The sequence below is a fragment of the Colletotrichum graminicola genome (genome assembly GCF_000149035.1).
Source record: "Colletotrichum graminicola M1.001 genomic scaffold supercont1.64, whole genome shotgun sequence".
In the NCBI taxonomy this organism is placed as follows: Eukaryota; Fungi; Ascomycota; class Sordariomycetes; order Glomerellales; family Glomerellaceae; genus Colletotrichum; species Colletotrichum graminicola.
The window spans coordinates 73,888-95,689 of record NW_007361068.1 but is presented as its reverse complement, the minus strand read 5'-3'; the positions used below and the strand labels follow the sequence as shown (position 1 = coordinate 95,689).

At 55.4% G+C, this 21,802-nt stretch overlaps 5 protein-coding genes across 5 annotated transcripts; 4 read left to right on the top strand and 1 right to left on the bottom strand.

The window, feature by feature from the left end:
- Nucleotides 1-2,789: 2,789 nt before the first annotated feature.
- On the top strand, nucleotides 2,790-5,057 carry GLRG_10645 (uncharacterized protein; the record flags this gene model as incomplete). Its single annotated transcript, XM_008101330.1, has 1 exon — nucleotides 2,790-5,057. The coding sequence occupies one exon, from the start codon at nucleotides 2,790-2,792 to the stop codon at nucleotides 5,055-5,057; it is 2,268 nt and encodes a 755-aa protein (XP_008099521.1).
- A 2,979-nt stretch (nucleotides 5,058-8,036) lies between these two features.
- Nucleotides 8,037-9,855, top strand: GLRG_10644 (amino acid permease; the record flags this gene model as incomplete). Its single annotated transcript, XM_008101329.1, has 3 exons — nucleotides 8,037-8,228; nucleotides 8,297-9,147; nucleotides 9,213-9,855. 3 exons carry the CDS (start codon nucleotides 8,037-8,039, stop codon nucleotides 9,853-9,855), a joined length of 1,686 nt encoding a protein of 561 aa, XP_008099520.1.
- Nucleotides 9,856-10,274: 419 nt separating this feature from the next.
- On the top strand, nucleotides 10,275-11,639 carry GLRG_10643 (uncharacterized protein; the record flags this gene model as incomplete). The annotated part of the gene is made up of 1 exon (XM_008101328.1): nucleotides 10,275-11,639. One exon carries the CDS (start codon nucleotides 10,275-10,277, stop codon nucleotides 11,637-11,639), a length of 1,365 nt encoding a protein of 454 aa, XP_008099519.1.
- Nucleotides 11,640-11,724: 85 nt separating this feature from the next.
- GLRG_10642 (heterokaryon incompatibility protein) lies at nucleotides 11,725-13,641 on the bottom strand (the record flags this gene model as incomplete). Its single annotated transcript, XM_008101327.1, has 1 exon — nucleotides 11,725-13,641. The coding sequence occupies one exon, from the start codon at nucleotides 13,639-13,641 to the stop codon at nucleotides 11,725-11,727; it is 1,917 nt and encodes a 638-aa protein (XP_008099518.1).
- A 4,196-nt stretch (nucleotides 13,642-17,837) lies between these two features.
- GLRG_10641 (calcium-translocating P-type ATPase) lies at nucleotides 17,838-21,543 on the top strand (the record flags this gene model as incomplete). Its single annotated transcript, XM_008101326.1, has 5 exons — nucleotides 17,838-18,894; nucleotides 18,945-19,375; nucleotides 19,437-20,582; nucleotides 20,687-20,902; nucleotides 20,959-21,543. 5 exons carry the CDS (start codon nucleotides 17,838-17,840, stop codon nucleotides 21,541-21,543), a joined length of 3,435 nt encoding a protein of 1,144 aa, XP_008099517.1.
- Nucleotides 21,544-21,802: the final 259 nt, after the last annotated feature.

The following is a 21,802-nucleotide window of genomic DNA, read 5'->3' as shown; positions in this document are numbered from 1 at the left end:
CGAGCCTGGCCGCCGGAGTCTTTTCGCGGGATGGATGGATAGGAACGAAGGCCCGGGTTTGCTCTACATATGTACCCTATGCAGGTATTCGTATAGAAGCCAGCCAGCTAGCTAGCTATAGATAGATAGCCACGACCAGTTTTGTGTGCATGAGCGCGGGCGAAACGCCGGCATCGAAGCCGGGAGGCAAGAAAAGCAGATGTCGATTTCGCTTATGTTGAACGGCAGCAGCTTGTAGCCGCTCACTTGAGGCCGTTCGTCGCCCCCGTCTCTGTGTCAAATGAAGGGGCGAGCGAACCATTGGGGGGGGGGGGGGGGGGGGTTCAGCAACTTGCAGCAACTCGCCTTCCGCCGTGGTCACATTGTGCTGCTTCACACTCTACCACCTCAAACGGGTGGCAGTTCGTTGTCATCAAGATGTCGCAGTCATCCGCTGAGCGGTTGCTTCGCACTGCCAACCATCATGCGTACTCGATTCGGCGACCGCTGTTACGTTACGGGCATTCGTGCTTCGATAAGGCGGATTGGGTTTTTTCGGGGGGTGGTCTTGTTTAGATATCCCCGTCGAAGCGAAGCCCGTCCAGCCATGTCGACAAGATCAAGGACGTGTTGATTGATCAAAGACGCTGGGAAGTAACCCTGCATCACACACACATACACACACACTCTCTCTCTCTCTCTCACACACAGACACACACACACACGCACTGATGAACCTGTTACGGACTTTGGCATCTTGCACACAACCTTCTTTCTCAAAGGCGTGATCCGGGCCTAAGCGAGGGCGTCTCATCCCTCTAGGTACTGCGGCGCAAAGCCCGCCGAAGGACAGGGTCTACGTTAGTATGAGCACCCGGTCACACAGTTTACATATTATGTACCTAGTGCAGCCACGGACTCGGAGAGCCTCCCGATAATTAGCCAGTGGAGGAGGGGAGAAATGCCTCCTGCGAGAACATGCGAAAGCCGCCGGCTGGTTTTCCCCACGTCTCGCCCAGGTTCCCCCACCCATGGCCACAGCGCCCACGGAGACATGGCATGGGGGCCCGCCTGTCCTCTGCATCCACGAGAGGCGTTCGATCCTCCGTTCATAGGTAGTACTATAGTATGGTACGATGTTTGTTGGGAATGGGATGGCATCGTCTTGATTGGACAGAGGACGAAGGGGTGGAGGTCCGGAGTAACCGGTCTCTCTGGCCGAATACTCTTAGGAACTAACCCCAGTCTCTAACCAGTCCGCGCGCAGGACGATAATCCGCATATTAGCCGCGGCGCGGATGGGCGGCCCGGCGGGCAGCGCAGACGCAGACAAAGGTGGTGACGAGGGGCCAGAACCACTCAACCTGCCCGTGTCATCCGCGGCGCCCCCTCCCGTGCTATCCTGTTTTCATCCACGAGGGGGGGGGGTGTCACGATGCAGCGAGAAGCAATCTAAACCATATCGTCTCGTGCCAAACACCCAGGCCCATGCGCGCGCGGCCGGCCGGCCCAGTCTGCTGGCTATGTCTCGTGTGCAGAATATGTATGTATCTATCTATGTATGGGCGTGTGGGTGTGTGTCTTTCTGTGGCCACCCCGGGCACAGTTTGCGTCTTGCTGCGGGTCATGCTTCCATGATAAAGGCTTCGTGATGCCCCCAGAGCATGCACAGCGGGCCGAGTTGTTTTGATTTGGAAAGGGTTCTCAGGGAATTTGCAGAGCTCAGCACATACGCCGCCGCGCATACACACGCATACATACACACACACACACACACATATATATATATATATATACATACACATACACTCCTTGACGGACAACTTTCCCTTCTTGGTAACAACTACAGGACAAGACGAGTGCAACGCTCTACAGAAAGAAGTCACCAGCTCGTCTCGGCACTCTTCGTCCGTCACCATTCCTCTACCCCCTTTGGGAAGGGTCACGAGGTGCCATTTCTCACTCGATTCGGACATTTTCCGCCGTCAAAAGAAGACCCCCGACGAGGACCCGGGCTAGGCCCGCCCCTGTTCCTGCGCCATCGTACGTGGTTCTGGTTCTTCATGCTGGCAGGACTGGCGTTTCCGACCACTTTGGGAATACCATCACGTCGGTAGCCTTATCGGGCTTGGTGGTTGTGTCGACGCCATCACGAGACATCCCGGGAGATATATAAAAAAGAGCATCACCAGAGACTAGGCTCGCGAATTGCGTCTTTTCTCGAGTCCCCCCTCCCTCCCTCGGGTCTGGGGTCACGATTGGATCAACCAGTAAGCAAATAAGAAAAAAGGTGCAAACCTCCGCCAGCCCGAATTCGACAGTCCACCCGACACATGACGAAGACGCAAGTCGACCGAGCACCACTTGACCAGCAATTCCCCCCAAAGACTGGACCAGGCCATCAAGACACATCAATCAGGTATCGATAATTGGGATTCGTTAGCCCTGAAGCAACGGACAGCCCGCCTCCGTTGTTCAAAAAGAAAACCCATCTTGATCGTCACGAGGACCTCGACGTGCGTATCGATACGCAGCATTGACCTTGGCGGCGGCGGAAATTTAACAGACGGACGACTTGCAGCATTTTTCGGAAGTGGCTTGCATCGATACCTACATAGCTCGTCCACCCGGCTGCAGCAGACTCGCATGCGCTTGTAACAGTGTGACGGTGTCTCATGCAATACGTACACTTACACTTACACTGACACTGACACTGACACTACTCACACATACACACACTCGCTCTCACGCTACTGTGCACGCGTAATCCACCCTACCCCCTCCTTGATCTCGAGACGCCGACAGCTCGGATGATCTTGGCCCGCTTGGCCTCGGGCCCCACTGAGGCGCTCCCCGCAAATGGGGAGGGCGGAAAAGGAGGAGGAGACGGGGATGTTGGTGGTGGAGGCGGAGGAGGAGGGGGAGGGCCAGTTGGAGTTGGGGTTGGGACAGTTGGAGATTCCGGGAACACAGTGATCCTGACCGGGCCAGCCAGTAGCAGGGCGAGTTCGAGCACCTCGACACCGGCTGCCACGGCGCCGTCTGTCAAATCCCCCACGTCGGGCTTGGGGAGGAAGAGTCGCAGGGGGCTCGGGTCAGGTGCACGTACAGGGTCCAGCAGCAGCAGTGGCAGCGGCGGTAGCATAAGCGGTGGTGGTGTTGGAGGAGGAGGAGGAGGAGGAGGAGGAGGAGGACGCAGAACTTCATCCAGAGTTCTTAAGACGACCCCGCCGTCGTCTACCGCCGTGTCCCGGGCCACCTCCGTCTCCCCTACTTCAGCCCTCCTCACTCCTCCTCTCTCGACCGCGGCCACCACAGCTGCCACGACCCGATCGTCGACTTCGACTCCTGCTGCCGTGGCCGCCGCTGCAAGCCGCAAGGTCTTCCCCAAGAGCATGGAGCCCCCCGTCGTCTCGTTTTACGGGGCCGAGCCCATCCCGCTACCCTCGCGCTTCGCCGGCGTCAAGAAGCGGCTCATCGCCGGCCACGAGGCCGCCGTCGAGGCGTCGTGGCGTCGCCTGCTCGACGCCCTCCGGACCGAGATCGCCGACATCCAGGACCGCGGCTCCGAGCTGATCCCGTCCATCAACTTCACCGACATCAACGACCCCGTCCGCGTCGAGGCCTTCGCGCACAGGCTGCGCCGCTACGGCGTCGCCGTCATCCGCGGCGTCGTCTCGCCCAACGACGCCCGGGGCTGGGTCCAAGAGACGCACGAGTACCTCGACAAGAACCGCGAGTTCAAGCCGCCCGCCCTGCACGACCCGACCTGCATCGACCTCTTCTGGACGCCCGTCCAGGTGCGCGCGCGCGCCCACCCCAACATGCTGCGCGCACAAAAGTTCGCCATGTCCTTCTGGGAGTCGACCGACGACCTGCACATCACCCGCGCCCCCGTGAGCTACGCCGACCGCCTGCGCATCCACAACGACAAGCTCGGCGCCGTGGGCCAGCGGAGCGGCAACTCGGCCGCCGACTCGCTCAGCGCCACCGCGTCGTCGACCGTCATCGCCCAGATCGACAGCGGCAGCCTGGAGCGATGGGAGCCCGACGGCTACGGCCGCGGCGGCACCTACGAGGCCGTGTTCCGCGGCGACTGGGAGTCCTACGACCCGTGGGACCCGGCCGGCCGAGTCGGCGCCACGACCGACCTGTACAACGGCGAGGGCGCCTGCAGCGTGTTCCGCATGTTCCAGGGCATCCTGGCCCTCACAAAGGTCGAGCAGGGCATGGTGCGCGTGCTGCCGTCGCCCAAGCTCGTGGCCGCCTACTTCCTCCTGCGGCCCTTCTTCTCGCCCAAGCGCGGCCCGCCGGAGCAACCGGACGGCGGCAAGGCGGACCAGTGGGCCGCTTACTTGGATGCGTCCAACTGGGCGCTCGACCCGGAGCCCAACACCATCATCCACGGCGCCGTCCCGGGCCACGCCCAGCGCCTCACCGAACGCTGGCATCCGCACCTGCACCTGCGCAGGAGCCTGGTCTCCCTGCCCAGCCTCCGGGCCGGCGACTACGTCATCTGGCACTGCGACCAGGCCTACTCCATCATCACGGGCGGCACGAGGCTCGGCGTCCCCCAGGCGTTACAGAACGAGTCGAACGAGCTGTCTCTCCTGACCTACACGCCCGTGTGTCCCCTGACGCAGACGAACGCGCTGTTCCTCGCCCGCCAGAGGAAAGCCTTCCAGACCGGCCAGCCGGGGCCGGACTTTGACACCCTCGGCGGGCTGGGCAGCGAGGCGTCGCACCAGGACCGTCCCGGCGCCCGAGAGGTCGAGGAGTACGGCGGGGTCGACGGGCTGCGCGCCATGGGCCTGGCCCCGTACGACGTCGAGCCGGCCGGCGCGCCGCCCAAGCACGCGGACGCCATGGACGTCGACAACGAAGACAACGAGGGCGTCAGGAACAGGACCAAGACGGAGGCCGAGACGGAGCTCCTGCGTCTCGCCAACATCATCCTCTTCCCCAGCCGCTACGACTTCTACATCCCGACAAGCGGCACGCGGGGCAGCGGCGACCGCACGCCCCGCGCGGTGGCGGGCGGCGCGCCCAAGACGATGGTGAACGGGAACAAGAGCTGACGGCGTTGGTTGAAGGGGCGATGGCGGCGCGCCGGCCGGCGACAGGCGGACTCACCGGAACTAGAGGCGGAGGGAGCGGAGACCGTGGTCGAGACCGTGGACTCCAAGGGGAAGAGCAGGGACGTCGTCACGGTCATGGTCACGGCGGCAGAGGTCTAGGTTGCTGTTTTTCTTACCATGATACCCTGCAATCAGGCAATCCCCTTCGATTAGAAGATGGGAAAGGGGGGGAGAGTGTGTGTGAGTCTGAGCGCGAACGAGAGAGAGAATATGGGAAGGCCGCCCCTTCAACGTGACGCTGGAAAGCAACTATTAAGCGCAGAGACGGAGAACTCGAGAGACGAGGCATGACTGCTCAGGAGATACAGGTCGTGAATGCATATCCGTACGTACATACGGTGGAGGCGGAGCAACGCTAGATAATCGGTAGTAGACGAAACTCTGAAGTCTTTATTCTGCATTAGTAGAACCGGGGCGGGATCTGTGTCTGGAGACCCCGGCACCTCCCGCTCTTTTTCATTTTACCACATTCGATTTTGTTTGCCTTTCGGCCGCATCCACGAGACATCCGTGGGGGGGGGGGGGGAGATTCTGTGACTACGACGGATTCGTCAAACCCAACCAACCCGGGGACGCGCGCGCGCGCGATCGAGCTGCTGCGCGGTGTTCCCAATCGGCGGCCGGGACCGGAGCCGGTTCACGCCTGGAGGGAGGACCGGGACGCGTTCCCGGTCAACCGCCCAATCTGGTTGGCGGCGCACCGAGACCTTGGAACCAAGGGGCTTTTTTGTCTTTCCGCCTGGCTCACCCCGTTTCGAAATCAAGTAATATCGAATACCAAGAGCCGGCAGGATATCTGTACAATCTGGATAGTCTCATAACCCAAGGTAGCTTGTCAAACGCGCCCCTTTGGAGCAAGATGGAGATATAAGCAGACTCGAGTTCCCTTTCAGTCAAATGTCTTCAAGAGACGCTGCCCTCTATTGCTTCTTAGCCGCTGGGGAAACAGGAAAGAAAAGAAAAACACCTACGTAATTCCCGCGAGTCCTCATCAGGGCATCTCCACGCAGAACACGCACACGCGCACCGCTCCCCCGTGTTTTTATCTTAGCTCTCGGGACTCGGTGTCTATATTTCGTATACGGATGTATAGTACGGCATTCCGCTCTGTCACTTATCTCTGCATCCAACCCGCTGATTTGACCGGCCGAGCGCGCCCCTCTCGGCCTGGATCCTATCTTGGGGCGCATCGCCCCATTTACCGCAGCTAAAAGTACGTAATAAAACTCGTACAAAGGGAGGGAAAAAAGAGGGCTCGCGCGGTGATGGCCATCTCCCCAGATGACAGGACAGGGCCCGTTAGTTAGTGCCTGAAACTCTCGCTCCGACCCCACCGTCTTCCGATGCCCTGTGTGGCCGTTCTCTCTCTCTCTCTCTCTCTCTCTGTGTCTCTCTGTGCTTGGAACATCCACTGCTCCCGCGCTCTCCAGGAACCCCTGCAGCCAGCGAGGCGGGCGGTCGCTACGTTTCTCACGCATCGAAGCTTGGGACGACGCCGCCAGACCGCGCTGGGCCGGCTGGTCGGGGTTCTACCCGCTTTCTATGCAGCTTCTCCTGCGATGCCACCGCAAATCACACCCTCAGCCCATACCCTTGCCAAGTCGTTGCCACAGTCTCTAGGAATGATAGAGAGAGAGAGGGAGACACGGAGAGACAGGCGCCTGCACGCACCATCTCGGCATGGCCGCTGGGGAGGGGGGGGGGGGGGGAGCCTCATGTTTTCGCCTCCCAGGGGGCTGCCTGCTCAACCAACCACCATCTTGACGTCTATCGGCCGGTATTCGAGAGTCGAGGCTCTCGCCAATCAACAGAGCCGAAGTCGGATGTTGCTTGACCCATTGCCAAGACGTCGGAAGCGAGATGGCGCTGTCGCTGCTATTGCTACCCGACTGCCTTGTTATTGTCACGGCTGTCTACGGAACGGCAGAGAACAAGACAGCTTGGCAAAGCAGAAAGTAAACCCCCCCGATGGTAAGCTGGGAGGACATGGCCGAAAGAGTCTCACTCAGCCAACGCTTGATGCGTGAGCCGCCCAATCGACGTCCGCCGGGGATTTTTATCGACCCCCTGGTCTCCGGTATCCTGCCGACTCCTCTTTTCGGATCAGTGGCTATCGTCGGCAGTCATTCGCCTTTCGTCTTGCTATTACCCCAAAGCTTGAGGTGATTCTCTCGGGCACCGCTCCGCACAATCGCGTCAACGGACGGGAGAAGAGGAGGGGAGAGGGGGCCCCCTCGTGCAGCCTGTGGAATCGGGTATCCATCTTTGCATCGCCAGTGGACCGACCCTTTGGCGACGCAACGCGGGAAAGTCGTTGTTGGATGGGACGCGTCGATACCCGCGACGAAGCAAACCCTTCGTTTTCGTTATCGTTGGCCTTGTTCGGCTCTGACGTTTGCCCCGTCAGGGATTGTCCTACCACCCCCCGCGCGCCCACCATGTGGTCGCCTCAACCACAGCTGTCGCCCCGGTCCTCTGCTTATCTCTGCGGGGCGTTCTAGTATTGCGAAATGGGGGTCCCGTTACTCAATCTTGTCTATCATTGTCCCCGAGTAAGTCGCATGCGTCGTGGTACACTACTGATTTGCGCCTCACAGGAACCGGGAGACGTCAGATGAAGGTTGCTATGCTAGTTTAACTAAACCTGGCAGGGAGAACGGGGGCCGCAGGCAAGGTAGTAGAGTAGTAGTACCGTCGGGAACCAGGGATGGGGGGTTATACATGATCCAAACCCATCTATATAGAACAGATCATGTCCCCTCGCTCACTCGGCCTGGTTCGCTGTCCTCGTCTTGTAATCCCATTCGGTCTGATCGGCGATATCTCAGAGATACTTGCCGACCTCGCTCAGACGACATCCGTTTCTATACAGTCGGGCCCCTCGGATCAAAAAAACAGCCGCAACGCGACGCCATCATCATGGCATCCGTGACGGAAGAAAAGACTGTCGGCCTCAGCCGTGCCGACAGCACCAACAGCAACAAGCTCGGCCAGGTCATGTCTGGCGACGGCGCCGCCGTCGCCCAGAAGTACGGCGAGACCCAGCGCGGTCTCAGTCCCCGTCATGTCCAACTCATGGCCATTGGAGGTTCCATCGGTACGGGTCTCTGGGTGAGTTCCTCTCTTCCGAGCTCGGTTTGCAATTGCAACGGTCCGACGGAAAGCTGACGGTTGTAAAGGTCGGTATCGGCGGTGTCCTCTCCAAGGCCGGCCCTCTCTCGCTCCTCCTCGGTTACACCTTCTGGGGACTGCTTTTCATCTGGCCCCTCAACCTGTCTGTGGCCGAGATGTGCGCCTACCTGCCCATCCGCGGCACCATCTTCGAACTCGCCTCTCGCTTTGTCGACCCCGCTCTTGGTTTCGCCATGGGATGGACGTATTTCTTTGCCGGTCTCATGTTGGTGTGCACAGAGTACAGCGCGGTGGCCACCGTCATCAGCTACTGGAACGCGGATATCAACCCTAGTGCCTGGATCGCCGTCGCCATGATCTCGTGTGTCGCCGTCAACTTGATCGCCGTCAAGTACTACGGAGAGTCGGAGTTCATCATGGCCTCGACAAAGGTCGTCTTGCTCGTCGGCCTGTGCCTCATCACCCTCATCACCATGTCCGGCGGCAACCCGACGAACGACGCGTACGGATTCCGCAACTGGGGCGACGGTAACCACATACACGCCTACTTCACCGACGGCTCGACCGGACGCTTCCTGGGATTCTGGAAGGTTGTCATCTACGCCGCCTTCACCATTGCCGGCCCCGACATGATTGCGCTTGCGGCTGGCGAGATCCAGAACCCCCGCCGCACCATCCCCCGCGTCGCCAAGCTCATCTTCTACCGCCTCGTCGGCTTCTACATCGTGGGCGTCCTCTGCGTCGGAATCATCTGCAGCTCGCGCGACCCTGGTCTGCTGGGCGCCATTGAGAATGGCGAGCCCGGCGCTGGCGCTTCGCCCTGGGTTATTGGCATCAAGAACCTGCACATCAAGGCCCTCCCCGACATCATCAACGCCTTCATCTTGCTTTCTGGATGGTAAGTTTCACTCCGGTGACAGAAGGAAAAAGAAAAGTCCGCCAAGGACGCTAACAGTTTCCCAGGTCTTGCGGCAACGCTTACCTCTACTCCACGTCCCGCACTCTCTACGGTCTTGCTCGCGATGGCCAGGCTCCCAAGTTCCTGCTCAAGTGCACGTCCGCTGGTGTCCCCATCTACTGCGTCCTCATCGTCACCCTCATCTCCTGCGTCACCTTCCTCGTCTCATCCAACTCCGCCGTCGAGGTGTTCTTCTGGTTCGTCGACCTGACCACGACCGCCCTGATCATGACCTACACCTTCATGCTCATCACCTACATGGGCTTCTACCGCGCCCGCGTCGCCCAGAACTTCCCTCCCGAGACGCTGCCTTACCTCGCGCCCTTGACCCCCTACTTCCCCGCCTTGGCGTTGCTCCTCGGCATCCTCGCCCTCATCTTTGTCGGCTTCGACAACTTCTACCCCTTTAGCGTGCGAGGATTCATCACCTCCTACTTTGGTCTCATCTTCGGCATCTTCACTTTTGTCGTCTGGAAGGTCTTGAAGAAGACCAAGTTTGTCCAGCCCAAGGAGGCCGACCTCATCAGCGGAAAGGCCGAGGTCGATGCCGAATGCCGCCACTGGGAAGAGGGCGGCATTGAGGATGTGGAAAGGCAGAGACTGTCTCAGATGTCGGTTCTCCGAAGAACATGGGAGAAGATGTGGTAAAAGCCTTTTTGTGATTAGATGATACCTACTTTTGTTACCGTTACAATGACAACTATTGTCAACTCAAACTCGAGTCTGCTTTCTGGACAAACTGCCTTGTCATCCAAAAGACATGTCCCTGTGTCTCTCCTCACACCCAAGCCAATCAACTAATTAGTGCCCAGAGTCATCATATTGCTTTAGTGTTAAACACACCCTCGTCAGTGGTTCCAACGGGTCCTTGAGACCTTTGTCTAAATTACGTAAAACCCCAACTTCCCCCGCCTCTGGTTGAGTATTTGCGGGGAAATTTGTGCCTGATGCTGAGTCGCGTTCCGGATGCAATTTCACCTCTCTTGGCACAACTCCAGGTCGCCTGACCAGCTCGCAACGCCGGTTCAGGGATCACTTGCTCGTAACGTTGATGTCGGCTTTCAGTTATGCGGTCCACAAGGTACTCAACATCTCGACAAAAGGCCTGTCAGCAGTGCGCCACGTCCAAGATCAAGTGCGACCGGAAAGCAAGGATATGTTCCCGGTGTCGAAAACGGGGCCTTGCCTGCACCTACGTCCAAAGCCAGGCGTCTCTTCCATCTGAACCGGGCACTACCGGGATCTCCGACGGAGCCGAGTCCGAGGTCATACTTGGCTCTGCAGCAACAGGCATCGCAACAGAAAGCGCAAATTTCCCGTCCCAAGCAGCTCAACAGACCGCTTTTCACAGGCCAGGCTTCTCTGAGGCACTCCGGTTTCCTTCAAACCCTGAGCGAGTAGAAACGGCAACAGGAGAAGATGCTTCGACACCGGGTACATGTCAAGTTCCTGGGCATCGACAGGGACAACCAGCTGCCAACAGCGGCATTCCCGCAGCATCGAGTACCCGTCGAGCAGATGAGCTGGATTTCGCCTGTCTTGAGCTGACATGCCCCATCAACGCCGACGACATCGCCAATCGATGGTTGAATAGTTTCGTCCCGTTGCCAGGCCAGCAGACGAAAAGCTACACCCCTCTCATATCAGCATTCATTCACAGAATTCTGAAATCATACGCCAACTCTACTATTCGCGGCCGCAAAGTCCCGCCCTTTGTTCACTGGTCTCAAGTGAGCCTACAGTCAAGCATCCCTCTTTCGACCTGTGTTTCCGTCCTGCAGCAAGTATGCAACGAGTCGGTTACTAGGGGTCTCAAGGCCTCAGCTGAGATTCTGCAACATGAGATGACGAAACTCTTTGACCGACACCCAACGGTGGATGACATGGCTCTGCTCGCAACTTTTCAAGCACACTTGATTTATTCCCTGGTCCTGTTTTTTCAACTCACACAAGAAGACTATCCATTCCTATCGCAAGGCATGATGAACACACAGGAGCTGGCATGCGCAGCCGCAAAAAAGGGTCTGGTCTGCGTGGCCGAACAAGAGGGGACCCGTCCCACATGGGAGTCTTGGGTAGTAGCTGAGGCAAAACGGAGGACTCTCTTTACAATGTGTCTCTTTGACAGTGCTTTGCTTTCTCACGATGGACTCCCGACGCACCTCGCCACCGAGCTGCGTGGACTGCTCGCACCAGCAAGTAAGTCTCTATGGGAATCTCGAAACCGCCATGACTGGCAGAACAAGTATGACCTTCATCTAGCAGAGTGGCCGGATGGAGGCCTGCGCATAGACGAACTGTGGCCTATGCCAGAAGATCTGAACAAAGAAGGAATCAGCAAAAGACGTGGTAGGGTAGATGCATGGCTAGAGGACCTGGATGAGTTTGGAACGGCCATCTATGCAGTCACAAGCGGCACACATGGTACTTGAATCCTGATTGGAGATTATCGATCTCTTGGAGTCTTGATAAAAGCTCGTGCCACAGTTACACATGTTGATCTTGTCACAACTCAGATCAGACTATCGTGATTATCTCCTCATCAGCATCCGCGAACCAGTCCCGGCTTGGAATTTCTTCGGTGCGACAGAATCCAACGCGACGGAACTGATTCTTCTCGTCTGTTGGCTCCAAGAGCAATCCATGCCAGCGACTCGGCTCCATCGGTTTTCGTGCCACCTGTAGGTAGTGTAGAGACCGCTCTTTGCCGCTGTATTTCTCGTCGAAATATGCCAGACCAACCATCTCGTCATTGCAATTGAGAAAGTCGATGGCCAATTCTTTTGGATATGTTGGAAACCGCTTGTGGCCGGGAGTCGCGGGGTCGACACGTGAATCAGCAACCTTCAGTTTCCCTTTAAGCTTTAGACATCCAGACCGTAGCATTCCTCGTGGGTCTAGACCGAGGGGCGTCGTGTGGACATCTACAATGTCAATCATGATCTCCATCTCATTCCCGTAAGGCGCCATGGTCGCAATTTCTGGCATATAGACACGGCCCTCCAAAGAAGCCCAGCTCCAACTTGGGGCACGATAACCATCCGCAGGCTTGCGAAGCCACTGCTCACTCCGGCGCCACAGCAAGCCATAAGCCAAGTGAAATCCCCACAGCCCTGCCACGTACTTCTGTCCGGTGCATTCTTCCATGGCATTTGCGAGGCCGGAGAGGGCGGGTAGCCTGTCATAAGACTTCGTAATGCCTCTGCTGGTGTAAGCTGACACCATATCATACCAGTCCCAGACAAAGTTGGGTCTGGAGCGGCTTTGAGAAAAGGGGTATGAGAAATGGAGACGCTCGTCCCATTCCGCGTTTCCTGCACCGCCAAAGGCACCAACAGGAACTCCATCCTCTGTCAGACGAGATTCCCGGCATTCCCATAGCAGTTGATCCGTATCATAGTGGATCATCCGTGCTGATAGAAGACGTTCCTGTGTTACCCAGGCACGACTATGGAGGGCGCTCATCGGAAGGTGACTGAAATCTCGAGGGCGAGGTCGGACAAAGACCGAGGTCGATCGTGGATCCCCCGAATCGCGCACCGTAAACCTAACCTTGACATCTGTAGACGTACTGCGAGACCTGAAGCAGCCGCCGGTCGAGTCTTTGGAAGCCGAAGCTGCGATAGTTAGGTAGGAAGACGCATAGATCGTGCCCATCTTGACGCTCTCCAGTTCCCAGTCTTCTGTCGAGTCTTGGACGATGCAGAGCGAATCGATCCAGATGTACTGGATACCAAGTGACCACGTGATCAGAACCGCATCTCGGAAAGTTTGGGGCAACTTTCCTAGCGGTAGCGCTTTGAGATGGTCTTCTATGGTCTCGCTAGTTGTGCGGATTACCGGATGCAAACCCCAGCAGTGACTCAAAGTCACGTAGCGACCAGCCGCTCCACCAGTGACAACCAGACGTGGCTCTCGATGTCCATCGAGGCCGACGTCAACGACCCTCGTAGGCAACGCGCCAGGATCTGAATGGCAGCCCTTGTGAACCCTATCGCAAGACGTAACCCAGTCGTTCACAAGACTGATCTGCTCTTCTGGGGGCTTGATGAGTCTCCCAATTATCGCGCCCTCTAACCCTTGTGTTTCCTCTTCGGGATAAAGACCGAAATAAGAGTATGCTCTGGGGCTGAGGGTGTCGCAACGAACCTTGACCCAGAAAAGACCGCTAGGCAAGTAATCCTCATCCTGGTATCGGATCCCGCGTAGGATGACCCGTGAATTGGGGTCGCTCCAAGTCGACTCGTCAACACCAACTCCTTCGTCTCGGAGTTTGTTCGTGATAGAGCTGAAAAAGAGTCGGCACAGGTCGCAGGATGTGGTGCTCTCCTTGAGTACGGCGAGGGAGTCGTGTAGGACCAGGTCTTGGAGTTCGTCGTCTTCGTCTAAGAGATCGCCGAGATCCAAGCGGCTGCAAGCTTTGCATAATGGCATATCGTCGAGTGGGATCGGCTACAGGCCACCGAGATGACTACGAAGTGACGTTGGCAATCGTAAGCTGAAGGCCTCGTTGAATTTTCCCACCGCGCCAACGTGATAGGTTCGATCAAGACTAAACCAATGAGATGCGAGTCGGCTGCCTATGCCAAGGGCAACTGTGCATCTGGTCGAAACAGTCAGCACAGATTAGAGCAGTCCACCAAGGTGACCAAAGGCTCTTTTATAATCCTCGAGTCCATGTTCGAAAGTTACACACTAACCAGTAACGCATTTGCGAGACGGCTGCACCGCATGACTATCTACAACCGGATAGTGCGCATCAATGTTGATTCGTACGAACAGCGGTATATGGCTACTAGCGCAATAATTTTGAAGACTGTCAATGCTTGTGTTATTCGTTTGTATATGTATTATTCCCCGGTGTTCAATAGTCAGAGGGGGCAACGACGTTCTGCTAGAGGACATCAGCCACATCATCATAGGATCGCACAACGACGTTGCTAGGAAGATTCAAAAGCGGCCTCATAAAAGTCGGAAAATGAGCGCATGATCTATCCGGATTGGCTCTTAGAAGCTTCCTAGCGATTAGAAAGTCATCATCAATCAATAGCGTGCTTGGAGGCTAATATGCACCGGAGCTAGTTCTTGGCTACGGTTGTGATTAGGCCGGCGATAGATTCCTGTGGTTCATTAGCCTCTCAACTCGTCTTGTGGGATTAACTATACCCCGCTTTGCTATACTCGTCCGCTACAGTGACACGGGCCCACACAGCAGCAGACTTGTTACCTCGAGAGTCTGCACCTAAATCTTGAATATGCCCTCACCGTTGAATTCTAATTAACTTATGAACAACAACAACAACAATTGCAAGTCTCGTCACTTTCAAAAGCTTTCTACGCCAGTTGATTCAGATAGCTAAGAGCTATATAACGATGCTAATCTTTTTATAATCAACGTTTTCGCGATGGGAGCACTTTAATCCTACGCCTAGTAACAGTGAGTGTTGTAGGGGATATACTCCGCGATAATGCTACTCCGCCTTCGGGTTGACCTATCCGACTATATAGCCTATCTGCTGCCTAAGCAGTTGTATGTTAATCTGCCCTGCTTTTTACTGCCTCCTTTTTATGTAGGGGAGTTATATTCTAATATCTACCTCGCTAGTACCTATCATTGCAAGGTTCTTTTGGAGGCAACCGCTGGGTACATATGTCTAGCGATATAGTTATACCTCGCTAGTGCTGTAAATCCTTGAATGATATAAAGTCTGCTTGTCTGTCAAAAGGGTTAACCTCCTCTGGTAACTGTATATCGTTAGACTCTTGCTTGGATAGTTGTTGCCCGGATGGTTGTTATAGCTGCTCCTGTAACCACCTCTCTATCTCTAGTATGAGCGGCAAGGCGTAAGCCACTTTCAGCCTTTCTGTATAGTTCATTTCAGTAGCCTAGAGCAGACGTACAGATTTATCAGTATCACTCTCCTGCTTCTTGTTCTTACGTACCATAATGGCATCCTCCTCATCCTGCAATAGGGCCCGTAGCCGACGATTAGGTGATGGGGCAGTATCTGACTTTAGCAATATATTAAGCAGTTTAGTAGCAGACTTCAGTTTGCCCTTTTTGTCCTTAGTGCTGGCCTTAATATAGGCGACTTCGTGTTGAGCGGCCAAGTAAAGGATACCATAGTATTCTGCGGCAAACTAGATAGTTTGCCAGCGAGCCCAGATAGTATAACACAGCCTGCCTAGCCTTCGGACAAGTATCGGGGTTGAAACTAGGCATGTTGGATAGCTCTCAATTAGCTCAACTGATTGATATAACAATTATTTAAAGCTGACGATAGTTGCAATTGTTGTTGTTGTTGGCAAGTTGGTTAATATTCAACGAAGGGCAGATTCAAGATTTAGGTGCACACTCTCACGCAGTCGAGTGTGTCGTATGGATACCCCACTCTAACGCGCGGGTACGCTTTCGCTGCTAGAGGATTGGCGGTACTGCAGAGGCTCTAGGATATGGCTCATGTCTTTGCATGGCAAGATATGTTTTGATCGTGGGTTGATACCATCCATGCCTTACTAACACGCTGCATTCAAGCACATTGCATGAATCGCGCGGAATGTAGATACCCGAAAGACAAAGGCACTGTTCAAGCGACAAGAGACACAATCAATCATTCGATCAATATTGGCAGAGGGGCATGTCCAACTTCTAATTGCGACATTTTTGCTTCGACTTTGAATCGAAGAAACACAACAGAATTCAGTGCACAATTGACTTGTAATGCACGTCTTAACAGATGATTACCTCGTAAATGTAGCTGTGCTTATCAACGATCCGCCAGCCCTTTGGCCAAGCACCTCCGCTGGCCTCTCACCATATTTTTCTAACCTTTTCTCCATCTACGCAGCTAAGAGGAACTCCAAAGCAGTGATGACAAAAAGCGGGACCGTAATTGCTAATGTATAATTACGGCTAATATCGACATAAACGCGATCCGCTATAAGAGGCGGTCAGTCTTCCGTGCAGACACAAGCAAGCAGAGGGGGCTGGCCCCCAACGTTCCTGTTGAGGGGCACCAAAAAGGCACTCAATGGTTGTTCTGCGCTAATACTTGCCAGTCACTTTCCGGGGTTATACATGCATCGGGTGCAAAAGTTTCCGAGCAAGGAGTACACTAGCATTGAATCAACGTCTTCTGCAGAACCGTCCAAAAAGGAAGATTTGCAGGGCCATGCTTTGGTCCGATGGAACCACGGGGTAACTAAAAGCTTGGCTGCTGGTCGCGATGATGTCCGTCTGCGCGAGCTCGGTCGGTATGAAAGGAGGCCTCTATGCCTGACGGGCCTCCGACTTGCCGTGATGGATCTCGTCATCGGTGTAAACGCCAACTAACATAAGGTTCTGAGTCTAGACCTCGTGAAGCTCTTGGTCAGGCTGTGCATGTTAGAAACTGTCTTATCGACTCCATTATTTAATCGTTAAAGTGGCCTTAAGATAGAGTCATGAATTATAAACAGAAAAGTTTTCACGCATAAACACAACACATGGCTTACAGCCAAGAGGTTGACTGCTACACAATTCACCAGCTCTGCAACATAGAATCTTGCCCCTTGTGTCAAGGCGCCCACGGGAACAACGAGGCGGAAGAGAAACAGGAGCTTACATCCGCCCAACGGCCGCCAACGAGAGGCCGGAAACACTCAACCGAGAAGGGAATTGCACTCCACTCGATATGATTAGGTAGAGGCAGGATCTCGCGGCGCGGCAATGACAGGGAAAGATTTGGCGAGGTTGTATTACTCCGTACATGTGCTCCCCTGACCTGCTATCCGAAGCTCTTGGTGTGTTTCCGGCGCCGGCGGCGCGACGACAAAACTTTCCCGTTGCCCCTCGTCGAACGGGAATCTGCACCCCCTCTTTCGTGTGTCTTACTTCTTGGCCTGTCTCCGGTGCCAAAGGAGAAGCAAGTCCCGCGCCATCTGGATTTCCAGCCTGTCAAATGCGTCTAAACCTTCCTCTTGGCAGAGGAAAACTCGTCACATCCTGATGACCAGCCGCTTATTCTTTGCCCAAAAATCCCTCGTCCCACCCCTGTCTCTGAACGGGTCTTTGCCAATCTTTGACTAGTCTAATCTTCCCTCGCTTCCTCCTTCCTGTTTGCTTCGAGCCTCACCTCTCACACCCACCCCGAGAAGCTCTCCTTGATCGTCGTCGACTAATAGCTCTATGAATCCCCTCTTAAACCGCCAAGCCTGCATCATGTGCTGTTCGGTCGTTTCTAAGGTGGGCTAGAACTACGTCCCAGCGGATCGTCTTCCCCCCCTCCCTCCACACACACATCCCATAATGCCTATTCGTTTAAGCTTGTCAGAACGGTTCCCGGGTCCAGTTCACCTCCTGCCCCCCAGGCTTATCAGATGCCATTAACGATTGTGTCCTGAATCGTGGCAGTGCTGCTCTTGCCGGGGGTTCAGGTACTTTCTTTTTTGCCGCTCTTTCGGAAAGTGGAGAGCTATGATCGATATGGACATGGACATAGGTAGATGCTTGAGCTCCGAGTGAGCTGTTGACGAAAAGATGCCCTTCGAACGGGTATTCATATCTAGGCGCCGCTCCTTCGGCTCGTCTTGCTCCTGGGCTCGACAGCACTTTCTCTTATCTGCCAGTCTGTACATGATCCTCCTTCATGATGGCTGACAACTTCCTCAGCCCCAACCCCACACATGCGGACGCCCGTTCGCGGGCGACCAGTGATGCAGACACCATCACTCCTGACGGGACGAACCCTTTTCTCACGCCGTCCGGAACGGCTGCCCCCAGTACTGTCGCCGGAAGTTCCGATCTTGAAGATGCGGAATCTGCCTTGCACCCGGACCCGGGCACCGAGAACGATTTCCGCGTCGAGAACAACCCCTTCGCCTTTTCTCCCGGGCAGCTGAACAAGCTCCTCAACCCCAAGTCGCTCTCCGCGTTCCGAGCTCTCGGTGGTCTGCGAGGAATTGCCCGCGGAATTCAAACCGACGTTCGGAGCGGTCTCAGCGTCGACGAGACGGGTGTTGGATCCACCATCAGCTTCAACGAGGCCGTCGAAGGCCACGCCAACAGCAAGCCGGCTTCTTCTCCGGAAAAGCACATTCCCTCCTCCGCAACATCATTCGTCGACCGAACCAGGGTTTACGGTCGCAATGCGCTTCCTCCGAAGAAACCCAAGTCCATTTGGAAGCTCATGTGGATCGCTTTCAACGAGACGGTACTTATTCTCTTGACCGTTGCTGGAGTCATCTCCTTGGCACTTGGCTTATATGAAACTCTCGGCGTGGACAGAGGCCCGGGAGCACCGGCGTCCGTCGAATGGGTTGAAGGCGTCGCGATCCTCGGAGCAGTCATCATCGTCGTCATTGTCGGTTCCCACAACGACTGGCAGAAGGAAAAGGCGTTTGTCCGATTGAACACAAAGAAGGATAATCGCGAGGTCAAGGTCATCCGATCCGGCAAATCGGTCATGATCAACGTCAACGAGATCCTTGTGGGAGATGTTCTCCACCTCGAGCCTGGCGACATGGTACCTGCAGACGGCATCTTGATCGAGGGCCATGAAGTCAAGTGCGACGAATCCTCGGCGACGGGAGAGTCCGATGTGCTCAAAAAGACTGCCGGCGACCAGGTCATGAAGCTCCTGGACTCGAAGCACGGCAACCATGATGATCTGGACCCATTCATCATCTCCGGTTCAAAGGTTCTTGAAGGTAGGTTTGCTATCAAGTCCCTAGCACCGTGGCTTCGCTGACCACCAAAGGCATGGGAACATACCTTTGCACATCCGTCGGTGTTTACAGCAGCTTCGGCAAAATCATGATGTCGGTACGCTACGATATCGAGGCCACGCCTCTTCAGAAGAAGCTCGAACGGCTAGCCATCGCCATCGCTAAGCTTGGCGGAGGCGCGTCTGCCTTGATGTTCTTCATCCTGCTGTTCCGTTTCGTGGCCAGCCTTCCCGGAGACGACAGGCTGCCCGCGGACAAAGCATCGACCTTCATGGACCTGCTCGTGGTTGCTATTGCCATTATCGCCGTGGCAGTCCCCGAAGGCTTGCCGCTCGCTGTGACCCTGGCCTTGGCGTTTGCCACCACAAAGCTGCTGAAAGAGAACAACTTGGTTCGTGTGCTCAGAGCTTGCGAGACAATGGGTAATGCGACAACAATTTGCTCCGATAAGACAGGAACACTGGTAGGACCGACCTGATTTTGCTTGCCTTTTTGGAACTATACAGAAGCTGACAGGAACCCAGACGACGAACAAAATGACCGTCGTTGCTGGTACCTTTTCCACTAGCAGTTTCACGGCATTCGCTCAATCTGACGACGGAAAGTCTTCCGGTTCTTCTCCACACGTGTCTGCTTGGGCAGCAGCTGTACCCCGAGCAACAAAGGAACTCATCGTTCAGTCTGTTGCTGTAAACTCGACGGCCTTTGAGGGCCAGGAGGAGGGCCGATCGACTTTCATCGGATCCAAGACCGAGACAGCCCTCCTGCAGCTCGCCAAGGACCACCTCGGGCTCCAATCCCTTGCTGAGGCTCGCGCCAACGAGCAGGTTGTGCAGATGCTTCCGTTCGATTCGGGGAGGAAATGCATGGCGGCGGTCATCAAACTTCGGGACGCCTCCAAGGGCTACCGCCTTCTGGTCAAGGGTGCCTCCGAAATCATGCTTCGCCACTGCTCATCCAAGGCCGACCTCGAGACCTTGGCCGAGGAGCCTCTCACCTCCGCAGAGCAACAGTTGTTGGATGCGACTATTAACTCATATGCCCGTCGATCCCTCCGCACCATTGGCCTCGTGTACAAGGACTTTCCCCAGTGGCCACCCGCAAACATGCCCTCTGAAGATGGGCACGTGAAGCTTGAATCGCTGTTGGATGCCTCTGACCTGGTGTTCCTTGGAATCGTCGGAATCCAGGATCCTGTGCGTGCTGGTGTGCCCGAAGCAGTCAGAAAGGCACAACATGCCGGAGTTACCGTCCGAATGGTTACAGGCGATAACATCGTCACGGCGCAAGCTATCGCGACAGAGTGTGGCATCTTCATAGGATCCCAGGGGGTGGTTTTGGAAGGGCCAGCTTTCCGAAAGCTTTCCGACGAAGACATGAACGCCATTCTCCCGAAGCTACAGGTGTTGGCCCGTTCATCCCCCGAGGACAAGCGCATTCTCGTCACAAGACTGAAGGCACTCGGAGAGACGGTCGCCGTTACTGGGGACGGCACAAACGATGCCCCGGCTCTGAAGGCAGCAGACGTCGGCTTTTCCATGGGCATTTCCGGCACCGAGGTCGCGAAAGAGGCCTCTGCAATTGTCCTGATGGACGATAATTTTGCCTCGATTGTAACCGCACTCAAGTGGGGTCGTGCAGTCAACGATGCAGTGCAGAAATTCCTGCAGGTGAGTCCACGTTGTTCGGCTGCGGATGGCCCGGTTCCTGTCCTCCCGGCTTTCCAGCCGTTGTCCAACCAAGATATGAGTGACTGACCAGTGTACGAATACAGTTTCAAATCACGGTGAACATCACAGCAGTTGTGCTGGCTTTCATCACAGCCATGTACGACCCCCATATGGAGCCTGTCCTGAAAGCTCTCCAGTTGCTCTGGGTCAACCTTATCATGGATACATTTGCAGCACTCGCGCTGGCAACGGATCCCCCAACTGACAAGATTCTCGACCGCCCGCCGCAGAGGAAAGATGCCCCGTTGATCACCATCAACGTAAGTTGCAACTTACTCCGGAGCACAGACAACTTGACTGACATGTCGGATCTTAGATGTGGAAAATGATCATCGGACAAGCAATCTTCCAACTCATCATCACCCTCGTGCTATACTTCGCTGGTCCCGAGATTCTGAACTACGACAGAAGTAACGAGGATCAGATGCTTCAGCTCGACACGCTCATCTTCAACACGTTTGTGTGGATGCAAATCTTCAACGAATTCAACAACAGACGGTTGGACAACAAGTTCAACGTGCTCGAGGGCGTCCAGCGCAACTTGTTCTTCATCTTCATCAACATCATGATGATCGGCTTGCAGGTCGGCATCGTCTTCGTGGGCGGACGCGTCTTCGAGATAAAGGAAGGTGGTCTCAACGGCACCCAGTGGGCGATTTCCATCGTCGTTGCTTTCATGTCCCTCCCCTGGGGTGTACTAGTCCGCATTTTGCCGGACGCCTGGTTCGGAAGGGTAGCGGCCTTTGTTGGCAAGCCGTTTGTCGTGGTGTACAAGTTCCTCGAGAGGGGTTTCGGTCGGATCGGTGGGCTATTCAAGAGAAACTCGCCCAACAAGGCCGCAAACGACGAAGAAGTACCAGCGACGATTGTGATTTCCCCGCCCAACGGGAAGCGGCAGTAAAACTGATCTAGAAACGCAGCCGAGTTTATCGGCATAGGGTACAGGAACGGGAACGGTAGAGACATAAGGCGTTGATACACAATTGATCGATTACTGGCTTGATCATATGAGGTTTGAATTATACGGGCAACACGCACAATATCACGACGTATTTTATAAAAATCGAAAGTTTATATGTTAGATTGAAATGTTTCAGACACTGCCTTACATAACGTGAGCTTTGACGACTAAGGAACCCAGTCCATAGAGAATGCCGACT